This window comes from Tauraco erythrolophus, chromosome 11 (genome assembly GCF_009769465.1).
Source record: "Tauraco erythrolophus isolate bTauEry1 chromosome 11, bTauEry1.pri, whole genome shotgun sequence".
Lineage (NCBI taxonomy): Eukaryota > Metazoa > Chordata > Aves > Musophagiformes > Musophagidae > Tauraco > Tauraco erythrolophus.
This window is the reverse complement of record NC_141475.1, coordinates 3,321,502-3,334,744: the sequence shown is the minus strand read 5'-3', so window position 1 is coordinate 3,334,744 and position 13,243 is coordinate 3,321,502. Positions and strand designations below refer to the sequence as shown.

The following is a 13,243-nucleotide window of genomic DNA, read 5'->3' as shown; positions in this document are numbered from 1 at the left end:
TAAAATTTTTCTTCAAGAAACTTCTTTTCTGTACCTTGGAAGATCTTATGACGGATCCTTTAAATGTAACTTTCATCTCGTTAACTTTCTCTGCAGTGGTGGTCAAAAAGATTCCTATAAGAAAGCATGAGTGCTTAGACACTCCTCACAGTTACAAAGAGATGATTTCTCAGGAGCAATAGTTCTTCCAGGAAAAGTTCTTCTGGAAAATCCTCCTCTTAACTTCTGTCTTTCTCTTGTCTTCTATTTCAGTTTTTGAAATAGGTGGGAAGGAGGAAAGAAACTTAAAAATAAGGATTTTTAGCCTCTGTTTTTTATGTCAGCCTCTGAATGTTCTTTTAGTTTTTAGCTTGAGCATTTTTTAAATACAGACTTGATTATAGAATAGACAGGCTCAGAAATTAAGCCCTCTGGGTTTGGAGTTTTCTTTATAAAGTTCAAAATTTGTATAATTCTTTAGCAGCTTAAGACCTTAGGCTTGGTAGTGTACTCGCTTCCATCAAACAAGTTCACACTGCAGTGAACTCTACAGATTATGTTTGAGCAGATTTGTGTTTATAACCTTTTCGCTATCCACAAATATTTCTCAACAAGAATCCATAGTTTGCCGAGACTGTGCAGTTGAGCCGAGTTGTACATCTGCAGCCAGCCAGATGATAGGCATGTGCCCAGCGGGTCCAGCCCTTCTTTTTATCATTGATGTTCCCGTAGATGACGAACCTTGATCCATAGGGATTGTCTTGTGAGTCCCACGTTTCCTGCTTGCAGCCCACCAGATCAAAGCAATCTCCTTCTAAAGAGCAGGTGGGAATGAGCTGCTGCTGCCAGAACAACTCAGACAACCAGACATGAGCTGCTCTTCTTCCCAAGGGCTCCTCAGGCTGTGGCCAAGATGCGTTGTTCCTGTGGCAGCAGCCTGCTCCCCACTGGAGGGTCTCTCAGGCCTTTAGCATCCTTCAGCCTGGACCTGTCCTATGGTGAGAGATGGGATGCAGACAATTTCAGAGTGATAGATCCAGTGTGTGTTCCTTCTGTCGCCGGGAAAATGGAGGACAATGCTTGGAGATGACTGGGTTGCTGGAGCGGACATTCTGCAGCCCATGCTCAGTCCTTTTCAACACTTGTGCATTGATCGTCAACACAGGCGGAAGTTAACCTGGAGTCTCCTTCCTAAAGATAAACAGCTGCACTGTCTTCACCAAGATTTTTGTGTTGACGTTAAGGCATCACGTGAATATTTGGGGAAGTAACTGGCAAGTCTGGATTGTGAGGAGATGGATTAGGGAAATCTGTATCTTTTATGACAGAAAAAAAGTCTCAAAATTGCATCCCCTCCCATCCGCCACCAGTGCTGTTTTTGTTAGTGTCACTGAGACTGGAGATAGTATGTCTTTATTTTCTATTTACTTGCTACATTCTGTCTCTTTTTGTGGAGTTACTTGGAAGGGAAACAGTAACAGACATTTAACTGATGGCACATTAAATTCTTTATATATGCAAATAGGGAGAAAATTCAACATTGTTTGTCGGCAGCTGCATGTGGTTTTTGGGTTTTAGCTGAATTGCAAATTGGCTTTGGTAATTCATTTGCATAAAATTTTAAATGTACATTAAACAAATTACAATATGATATTATTTAATATTCATGTGCATTTGATTAGAGTATTCTGTCGGCTAATCTTAGTGTGTTTTATTTAGCAAGGTGAAGTGAGGTTGAAGTGTTTGAAAGCTCTTCAGAGTCTGTATACCAACAGAGAGTTATTTCCAAAACTGGAGCTGTTCACTAATAGATTCAAGGTAAGAGGAAATACAGTTTTTGGATGGAGTACAAAAAATAAGTGTCTCATCCTGTTGCAGTCTTTGAGTCGTATATATTAAATGCAAAAATAAACTCATTTGTTTGTGACAAGGCTTACAACTGCAGTAGTAAAACTGTGTTACTGAATGCTGAGGTTAAGCCAAATTCATTGTACAGTGTTTATCTTGTAAGATTTGTCAGGCTTGGTCAGGATGATTACTTATCTCTTTATATTATTGATAGTTTATATATTGTCATTATTCAATCTGCTTGTACTTATTTCATTATAGATTTATTGCATTTTATTTCATTATAGATTTATTGCATTTTATTTAATTTTACATTTATTGCATTTTAAGGATGTGTACTGGGTATTTCACACAATCTAAAATACATCTGAAACTAACAGCCTGTAACAAAAGATTGTTCATAAAATAGCCTTTTAGCTGAATATGTGCTTATGTTGGGAGGAAGAGATACTTTGATCTGCACCACCATATTCTACACAGTGAAGTACCTTGCTGCAGAACAGGAGTTTACATTGTGCTTTTAGATGAAGCCCTGAGCATGACTGTCCTATTTAGAAGATAAGTGCTGGAGGAATATTTAATGGGTTTTTTTACTAGCACAAACACACTGACTTTTTGCTTAATATCTTGGTGAGAACGTGGCTGTTAATTCACTTTGTGGCATGGCTGCTTTATTTCACAAGTGAAGTGTCTGGAGAGATGAGTGTAGAAACACTGTTGTTGCCTCTGTTTGGGTGCTCTGTGAAGAAGGCTTTCGGACACTGTCACCACGTCAGTCGGCACCTTTTACCATCACTTTTGTGTTCTGGAGAACACAGAGCTGTGGTAAAGGCTACTCCCCAAGGAAAGACTATTTTAATTTATTTTTGTTTAAATCATGGTTATAATGCTGATGAAAAGATCTGTTCAGAGAAGGAGATTTAAATACTCATAAATAACTACTGTGCATGAGACTTAAAAACTTCTCACTGTAGACTTTAAACTGTTTCACTGATTTTGTCTGTCATTGCAGTTCCTCTTAACTCCTCAAATTTGATCTAGGAAAGTGCAAAATGTAGAAAATTTGTCATTTCTTCCCTGTATGTAAACGATTCATGAAGACATAATGGTAATCAGCCTTTTACCACATTCACTTGAGATGGAGAAAAAAGATGCGTAACCTTCAGTAAAGTCTAGATATTAATGATAAAATAGAACAGACTCTTGATTAATCATCTCCTTCGTTTCAGATTTTTAAATGCAGATTAAATAAGCATCTGTCAGGAATGAACTAAGTGTAGTTGACTTTAAAGTAGGAGATGAAACTAGATCATTTAGTGAGATCACTTCAGGGCCTATATTCTTCTAATTTTGTAAAGTCAGTTTCTGAGACTGTTGCAGTAAAGACAAAATTTCCTCCCATGGGAGAGTACCTAGTAAACAGACCTCAGGCTACTTCTGTAAAGCCTCCATAAATCTGGTTTGCTTATCATCTCAGGGCAACCAGAAATACTAGTTAACTCTCCAGAAAAATGAACCCTCCAACTCTGCTCCTTTTCTTGTTCCATCTGTGCAGACTTACAGATTTGTTTGTATCTGCTCCTTCTGTAATTTGATTCGTTTTTAAGTAGGCCACTAGATCTCTCATGGTCTCTATGTCTCTATGCTTCTCTTTACTAGAAAATGTGCTGGATGTAATTTGTAACGAAAGATGCTGCTTTGAGTCTGAACCTGTCCCATCCACCAGCAAAACTTTTCAAGACAGTTGGAGACACTTTGAGAAATAGTTACTCAGTAATGTACTTCAAAAAACTACAGAAACATGAACCTCTAAATACTTCCTTCCTGGCTTTTTTCACAGTATAGACAATTTTGTTTGTTAGAAGTAGTCAGGTTAGCCTGTACATTGCTTCTTGTTCCAGAATGGCATGAGGAATTTTCATGTCTGTTAAAAAGATTCAGACAAAAGGGAACCCTGTTAGGAATCCTTGTCTGTCTTCTGTTCCATTAAAGCTGTTTTTACTACCAAAAGATGTATCATTATGAAATAGAGAAAAGGTGAGTTCGAAGTCTCCGTGAGCCTAGAGAACAGATGTGTTTAACATGATGATTTATCAGTTTCAGTTTCCAGCCACATCAAGAGAACAAAAAGCTGGCATTGCCCAAATGCCTGCACTGGGATTTACAGCTGGGCTGACAGGGACATGGCCTTTGGCACCAGAATGGAGCAAAGTTTCTAATGAATGCCTTTTGAATGTGTGATACATTACTTAAATGTCTTGCCACCACAGACTCCATCAGCACCTCCTGAAAAATAATTGACCTAGATGCCGTTCTCAGTTCCATGGCTGCTTATTTATATTTCCTCATCAGACTTTAATTGACCTGCACAGTTCAGCTGGTATTCAGCTCAATCCATTCAAGCTGTCAAGAGAAATCTCTCTAGAGATCTTCTGACTGTTTAGAGTATAAATTAATTTGATCCAGAATGACTTGTATGGGAGCGTTAGTATTTCACCACCTTCCAGATAGCTGTGACAAGAATCTGATGTCAGTTCTCCGAAGGGGAGATGTGTGCTCTTGCCAGCATTTATTTGTGTTTCTAGGAGTCAGGTGATATGCTAGAAAATAAGCTTTTTCCATCAAAAAAATTTTGTCTATCAAAAAGGAGCCTCTTGTTTTCCATCAAGAAGTCCTGTTTGATACAAACATTAACTGAAGCCATATGGAAAAGATGTGAATTAGCTCTTTTGCAGTCAGTGCCAAAGTCAAAACATCAGCAGATATAGATGCAGCCATTTAATTCCTGTCCCTTTGCAGGAGGGTGCTGTCTCCATGGCCTGAGACGCAATAGGAGATGGATTTTCTCTTCAGCCAGTCTTGTTCACAGCCTACATAATTGCAAACCGATCTTCATAGACAGTGAAAATCAGTATTTCGAGTTATAAATACGGCGTGTGTCCTATTCTACTGCGGGGCAGCGGTACAGGAAGTTTTGTCAAAGCAGATTGAGCACCTGGGGTTTGTAACTTACTAACCCACCCAAGTTACACCTTCCAGAGGCACTAGGTGTTCAGAGCTCATTTTCAAGGGTCTTGGTGCCTGGCTGGCAGTGCCATCACACAGAGATGCTGGCATCAAGACAGAAAGTAACAAGTGACGCATCTGCACTGTTCATTTAAAGCCTGATGTTTCGGAGACAAATGAAGAGGCGGGAATGCTCTTTTGGATAAGAAGACGTTGTCTCATCCATCAGTTTCAAAGTCCAAAAGGACTCCAAATGCAGAGAGTACCTCTTGCTCTGTAGGCAAGAGAGAAGATCCCTTCCCTTCCAGACTTTTTTCAGAGATGTAGGAAGAGTTTTATATTCGTGTGCTTACTCTTTTGTGTGCAGTTAGTTCCCTCCCTGTGGTGTCCTGGAGTTTAAGATACGCTTTGAGAGAGTATATGAAATTCTACTGAAACTTTGAAGAGAGATATCTCTGGCTGTTCTTTCTCTTGTTGTTGTTCCTTGGCCAGGACCTTAGGAAAATTTGGCAACAATTTTTTTGTCTTGTCCATACACAGAATTTCCTGTTTGGAAAGTTATTTCACTGTTTCAGTCTCTTCATGGACTTCTCACAGTCTGTAAAACTGTACACATGAAACTAAATGGATAAAAACTGATGCATAAAATTGCGTCAGATTTCCCAGGAACTTCATGGTGATTGATAGAAGTGCCTTCAGTCATAGTCACACAAAGTATCTCTACAGAGCTGGTTTTGCTGAGAGAGAACACTTGAGACAGACACAATGCATTTTTTACATGCTCTTCCTAAATTTCAGTGTTGAAATAAGCATCAGTTGCTTGATATTCAACCTTTAAATGCCTGAAATAGAAGAGAAAAGAGGGAACACCTTTATTTTGTCTTGATTTGTTCTTGGTGACTTTCACCGTTGTTTCCTAATGCTTCCTTTGTTTCATTTCTAGTCCCTGACTTCTATTTTTTCACATCCCAAAATGTCATATAGTACCTAGTCCTTCCTGAAACAGGTCAAGACAGAGAAATCGAGTCTTATTTTCAGATGTCCCAATTTCTTTTCATTAACTTGATCAGGCAAGCAAAGAACATCGAGACATATTGCATTTTTATGGATGGATAGAAATTCTCCCCAGATAAGGAGGACAACATACACCAATCACATCTATTTTTGGTTGCCAGTAAGCAAACTGAAACTAAGGAGAAAGAAACCCTTAGGAGATTCCTTATAACTACAGGGTCCTTAGAAGTTATAAAATCATTAGATTAGATTGGAAAGGGATATGCCTGTTGCCACTAGAAAGAGTATAGGAAAATACAAAGCCAAGTCAGGAATTTCCCACTTTTCCTGTAGAGGGTTGGGAGTGTATTTCTTGAGATCAGCTTCAAACCATAAGATATAGTCAGGTATAAAGGCCACAACTTTAGAGGCAATATACAGCTGCATATATTCAGGTGCATATACTTCACAGTATTTCCAAGTATGCAGCATTTTTCGCTCTAAAGTCCTTTGTCTTCAGTGGGATGAAGTGGGGCGATTTTTATGCTGTCGTCCAACCCAAGTACATTCCTTTGCAGGAAAGAACTGTTAAGTAAGACCAATCCAGAACAGTGCTTCAGCTCCCAAGTCTGCTTGCTTGTTTCCTGGAAAACACACCAGGATAAGGACTGTTTATGAAGCACTTGTTCTCATTCCTGTGTACTTGCCTATTATCCCATTGTGCATATAGCAGACAGCTTCCTAAGATGTACATTAAATGGTCGAATAATATTAAAGAGCGTTCACGTGTCAAATTGAGAGATCTTCCTCCCCGAGAGTATTTATTTTGTAAACTGTAGAATTTTTCATCTGATAACTGTTTGTGTGTTTCTGTTTTGTCACTGTAATAAAATTCCTTTTCAGGATCGCATTGTATCAATGACACTTGATAAGGAATATGATGTCGCTGTGGAAGCCATTCGATTAGTCACCCTAATACTGCAGTGAGTATTTTTCACAGCCAGTACGTTCCCTTTGAAAGTTACCTAAGCCAGTAATATTTAATTGACTTGATTTCATTGCTTGTGTAATGAAATGAATCTGTTACTTTAAATGTAGTATGAAGTTGAGCTGAGTATGTAATAATATGGTCTAAAATAAGATACAGTAGGAGAATTATAAAAATGTCTTGATGTATTGAGGCTATTAGTGCATCCATTGTTGTGGAAGAGTGCCAAAGGGCATTTATGTCTTTGCCAAGGGCAAGATGATCATCCTCCCCAAAACAAGTATCTGTGGGTTACATTGGCTAAAATGACTCTAGCAGTAACTAAGCAGAGATGCAGCGTTAGGAGATTGGATTACCTGACACAGCTGAAAAGAGAATCATCTGGTAAAAGCTAACAAGGGCAAGATGCTAACTTCAACACCCTTGTTTGGGTCATGTGGAGGTGGCACTGGTAGTGTGCAATTTTAAACACTTGGCCATGCAGAAGGAGACATGCTTCCGGGCCCTCAGTGTTTTCTTACAGAGGTGTAGAGGCTTCCCTGAGGCAGAGATCCTGCCCAGAGATCATCCCACATGCTGACTGTTCGAACCAACAGCAGCCTCATGAGCGTGCTGCTTCCATTATGTATTCATTAAACTTATGTTAAAGAAAAACTGTTTTCCAAACAGATGCCTCGAATTTCTGCATCATACTTTGTACTCCGTGGCTCCACTTTAAGGAACGTTTCTGGACATGCAGAATTTGGATGAAAGATTAGGCTAGCTTTTCCTCTTAGAAAAGAAGTCTAGACTTCAGGGTTTTTTGTTTATGGGTCACTCTGTTTTACAGATATTAGACTTAATATCTGTAATATCCCTTATTATTCCTTCCTTAATATTAGGAAGAAAGGAGATCTTTTATCTACTGTTATATTTTTGAAACAAATATAACAAATATGATCACAAATGAGATGTAGACCACATCTATTCCCTACATTATTAGCAACGTTCAGAAACACAGTAAGATTTTAAACCAAAAATGATCCAGTGCACCCTTTTTTCCCTGTCCTGTGTTCTCTTTGGCTGCATGATGAAAACATAGCTGAGTGCATCTAGCACCAGAAGAATATGGGTCACACTGAACAGCACAGGGCAATATTCTGGCAGGTAGGAACTCCAAAAAGATGTCATGAACAATCATGATGGGGAATGACCAACTAAAAATTATTTCTAATTTGAAGCCAAATGATGTATACGGTCCTGATACATAAGCCTTTCTGATGAAGGCTGACTAAATGGGGAGGGAAGTAATATTCCTATATATGACAGTGGTGATATTTTGTTATCATTGATGGAATATAATTGTTCCATGGCTCATAGCATTTTTCCAGAATTCTGTTGAAAAATGAACACTATTGTGAGTTTCAGAAAACTCACACACAAAATCTGTCTTGAGCTCAGAAACTACAGAAGCTCCGACTATGTTGTTGACCCAAGACAAGTGTAAATTGTCAATAAATAAAACAAAATCTTGTCAATAAAGAATTAGAGAAAATCAGCTTTTCATCATCTTTCATCCAGCACAGCAGGGTACGATCAGATTTAGTTCCTTTGTGTTGAAAATGAAGTCTATGTCTAGTCAGCACAATAACTACTGCAAAGTGGTGGACAATTTATTCCATTAGCATTATTGTAATTCTAAATGCACACCATGATTCAATCCTAACGTGATTATGTGTTGATTCGATCGGTGGATGCACAGTGGTAGTTTTGTGTCCCCATTTTGTGGTGTAATCTGATTTCATTTTCTACTGCCCATATCCAGAGCTTCTCTGTGCCTTCTCCCATCGCTGAGGTAGTTTATCTACCTGGCCTGGCCCTTCCAGCAGCTGGAATTGGGAATATTCATTCCCACTTACCAGGCCAGCAGAGAGGCACCTCCTGCCCCGCAGTGCACAAGAGCACGTGGACTGTCACGTGAAAAGACTTAACCCCTGAGAATGGAGTAGGCCAGGAGGCTGAAGCAGGTTTTCCCAGTCCCAGATTTGAACACTTTAAAAATGAAAAGCTTTGAAAGCAAGCAGACATTGCTACAGAAGTAAATAAGTTTAAGCAAGCACTTACATTTTCTTTATCTAACGTTCTAGGTTTTTAATTTAATAATGTTTGCTATGGAGTGCTTGGTGCAATACGTGCGTTGTAGTTAGTATGATGGTCTAAGTAATTAAGCAGAGCAAGATTTGCAAGTAATGATGACCTTTTTTTCATAATATTATCTTTTTTTATATATATATTGATACAACTGGGAGAAGGTAGGTAGACAAACTTTCAGTCTTACAGGCCCTTTAAATATCTCTGTGCTTGGTAATTGAACCAAAGATCCTTGAAGTCAGTGTTCAACCATTTAGGATTTCGTATGAAGGAAATCAATCCTGTAGCTGTCAAAAGTAAGTTATGGGAGGTGATGGGCTGAAATTAAACATTTGGTTTAGTTCAGGTGTTACTTTCTGACTCTTTCAGTGGAAGCGAAGAAGCTCTGTCAAATGAAGACTGTGAGAATGTTTATCACTTGGTGTACTCAGCACACCGGCCTGTTGCAGTAGCTGCTGGCGAATTCCTTCACAAAAAGTAAGTTCTCAGTTGCCTTGGAATAAGACCAGATTTGTGAATGCTTTCTGGTAGAGGTAAGATCAAAAGGCAAAGAAGCAATGGAGTGAAATATCCCAATTTCGCTAATCAGGGATTTAAAACACAAACTTATTCTCTTGTTTAAATTCAAGACCTAAAGACGTGAAGAAACTGAATTTACTTTTTTCTTGCTCTAGAATTCAGATAACTTTTCCTAACTCCTCAAGAGCTAAATATACAAAGGCTGCATAAACCTCTGAAGTTGGTTTAAATCCTGCAGCTCTTGCTCAATTACTGTTGTGGCAATATAAATAGAGCCTATACATCCTGATGGTCTGCCTGGTAGGCAGTCATCATTTTTACAAAGTTTTGAACCAGTTTATTTCAAAATTGTGAACTTGCGATGTTCTTATGTAGTAATAATTAAGAAATTTGTTTCTAAACTCATGGCTTCTCCTAAAAATATGTTACACCATGGTTACTTTTTTCACGTACCCATTGTGGCAAAGGAAATGAGCTAGCTTTTCCATGGATGTGAATTGTACCACATCAGTAACTATGACCAGGTCATTGCCACATCACAGTAGTTAACCTTTTCATTTTAGTGTTTGCAGTTAAAAGTCGCTTGGTAGCAATTATATTTTTTACCCTCATGGGTTGTGACTTTAGAGTTCTTTAATATATTTATAGAGTATTTATATCAGAATCCAGGTTGTCTGATTTTTCATGCCAAGATACATGACAGAAAAAATACATAAAATCATCAGTTTTCCTTTGCCAGTGTTGTAATTTTTTGTGTGTTATTGGTGATTTAGAAGTCCACATTTTAATTGTAAGCTTTCATTGGGGGATTTCTGGAATTCCATCTTCGTGATCAGGCATTATCTGTTTCAAGGAATTAATTTACAAAATTCTGTTACATTTAGTTTCCTACATGACTTTTTACATGTTATAGGAAAGAGTTAGGTTCTTTTTAAAAATATGCACTGAAATTCCTTTGTTAGTCAACGTGGGATAAAATAATTTTGAAAAATGCCTTGCAGGTAGATGAAGACATACTTGCACCTTAGTGCATTTAGGGTAAAGACAAAACTTTATCCTAACTTTTCTTTACAATGAGATAGAATGCTGGGTTCTATAAATGCCTGTCAAGGTAAACAGCGTTGAGAGAAGATTGTCCCATTCCTAATACTCATTTTCTCTTGGTTTCTACTAACGTGTAAGAGTTGGTGCCCTATTTAAATAAGTTAGAATCCACTTGAGGCCTTTCAGGTGGGATTTCTCTCACCTGGTTTTATAGATTTAAATATCACTTTCTAGGTGTAAGCTAGTCATTAGACTTTCTCTCTGTAGTTAGCAAAGGAAAGCAAATAATACAGAGGATCACTATCGCAACCTGAGGTGTGTGTTTTAAGATGTTTCAGCACCTGCTCATTCTTATCTATTAAGATAAGCAGGAGGGAAGAGCTGAAGTCTTTAACTAAAACACAATGTTTGTGTGTAAGTCATCCTTTGCTTTCCGATGAATTACAGTAGTGAAATCAGAATGCCCTGTTTCATACTTGTAATTTGCTTTGTGCCTGTGGTTTTACTGCAAAAGCAAGGAACAGTCTTCTGACTTCTCAACATAAACCAGTCATTGCTGTAACTGTAACGTGGGCACATCTGAGATCTCTTTAAGCCAGCAAATTTGAGCGTTGAGAGTAGTTTGGAATTAGCCATGCATCAGGGTCCTCAATGCAGAACATATCATTTACCTGAAAAAACCCACATAATTGACTGTTACCTTGCTTTATCCCTTTATGCTGCTGCTGGTACCTGAGGTTGGATGTTTAATGGGCTGTCAAATTTGTTTATACCATGTCCCAGTTGGTGTGACCACAGTGAAAATACAACCTTAGTTCTTAAGGCACTAGTGGAATAAGTGCTGCCACTGTTGTGAGACTTCATAAGTTAAAAATGCAAAACTATACAAATTATGCAAATATATAAACTGTACAAAATCCTTTAATATAAATATGTTTTGGTGAGCTTTTTCCTGTGTGAAATTCTTTGAGCCCTGTGAACTTGAAGAGTCTAAAGATAAATTCGTCTCTTCAGACAGACAGAGGTCATGCTCTCTTTCTCTTGAAAGAAATAGCTTGAGATACTTTCACTGTGTTTGATGAACAAATCTACTATATCAAGAATGACTGCTTGTGACATTATTGCAGAAATTAGATTTGTTTTGATAAACATGATAGCTCCTTTTGCTTATTTTTAGACTGTTCAGCAGACATGATCCCCAAGCCGAAGAGGCTCTAGCAAAGAGGAGAGGGCGAAATAGTCCAAATGGAAACCTTATTAGAATGTTGGTTCTTTTCTTTCTTGAAAGTGAGGTAAAAAATTTGTTTTTAACCTTTATATGTTTAATAAAACCTGGATCTTAAGTAGTGATTTATCAACATACAGTAACAAGTTGTCTCTCTTTTCTTCCTTTTTTTTCATAATTTCAGAAATACTGTATGCCCTTTACCCTGTCCCCCATTTCCTTGCCCATCAAGCAAATTCAACTCAAAATCTTCTTCATGGTTTATTTTGCTCTTGCATGTCCCCACTGTACTCAGTACTGCATTGCTAGTAGTATGGTGGCATCTCGAAAACACTGGAAGATAGGGACTGCAAGCATACGTACGATGTTACTTACTTATACGTAAGTGTTAGATGAGCACATTCAGGATGGGATTGTGCCCATTGCTGATGTCTACAGAGATAGCCTATGTGGGAAGTGGTGTGGTAGACATACTAATAGTCATTCAGGTGGGAAATGGCAGTGGAGTGGAGGAAAACTTGAGAAGGTACAGGACACTGCAGATAGAGGGGAAAAATTTAGAAATGATACATGTGATTTGGTAATAAGTAGGTGACAAAGGAAGACAGAAAGGACTGACAGAAATGTTTCTCTACAGAAGGGAGGGTAATATATTTTGTGTAAAAAGCAAAAGGAAGAGTATTGCAATCGGGTATTTTAGTTGTTGTGAAGCCTCGAACAAGAGACTTGGCAGTGAGAATAAAAAGAAACACAATCAGAGCTACTGAGAAGGACAGATGACATTTCGATACAGTGATAATGTCGTCATCTTTTAGAAACACCTGGTACACCTACAAGTCTGGGTGAAATGTCGCTACTTGTGTGAGCCTTCAGCCTACTACCTGAATGTATTTTCAGTTCCAGCTTCTTAAAAACTTAGATTGTAATAGATCATTGTATTTTGCAGCGAGAATACCCTAAATCTGAAAGCATGTGATTGGGAGTTACCTAGCATTAAAATTGTCTTCCTTCTGAGAAGAAAAGAAACTCAGCTTTGCTCCCAAAGCCACGATCAGCAGAGTGCCTTCCCACGCAAGCCGTGTGCTGCTCCCCCAGATAGCTTCTCTCTCAGGGCCAGTTTTTGCTATTGCTGGTTTCGAGGGAATTGTTAGAAACAAAGTGGAGTCTTAGGACTCCAGTTTGAATATAGAGTTGGAGAATTGGGAGTTTCCATCTGCATAGGACTAGAAGGTGTAAGCACTGCAGTCTGAGATGGTGTATTCAGAACCAGGAACAGGGAAATCTGTGACAGGCATCAGTAAGCTCTGTGACACATGACATTTTGCCCAAAGCTGTCAGAAACAGATGAGTTTAAGTAAACGTACTGACAGCTCCTTCCTTATGCTCTTAGATGTTTTCCCATTAAGGAATCAGTCCCATGTCTGACAAGCAAAGCAGAGCTGCATATTGTGCTTGTTACTTTTTGATAGTGGTTAAAGATAAGTTTATAAAACAGAAGAAGCCTATGGATT

At 38.4% G+C, this 13,243-nt stretch overlaps 1 protein-coding gene across 1 annotated transcript in view; it reads left to right on the top strand.

Annotated features, from left to right (window-relative positions):
- STAG1 (STAG1 cohesin complex component) overlaps positions 1-13,243 on the top strand; it is a 170,082-nt gene that overhangs the window by 106,175 nt on the left and 50,664 nt on the right. Inside the window, exons 11-14 of the mRNA XM_086618038.1 lie at positions 1,699-1,797; positions 6,730-6,809; positions 9,314-9,421; positions 11,685-11,799. Coding sequence (XP_086474164.1) covers positions 1,699-1,797; positions 6,730-6,809; positions 9,314-9,421; positions 11,685-11,799 — 402 coding nt within the window. The remainder of the gene's footprint in view (positions 1-1,698; positions 1,798-6,729; positions 6,810-9,313; positions 9,422-11,684; positions 11,800-13,243) is intronic.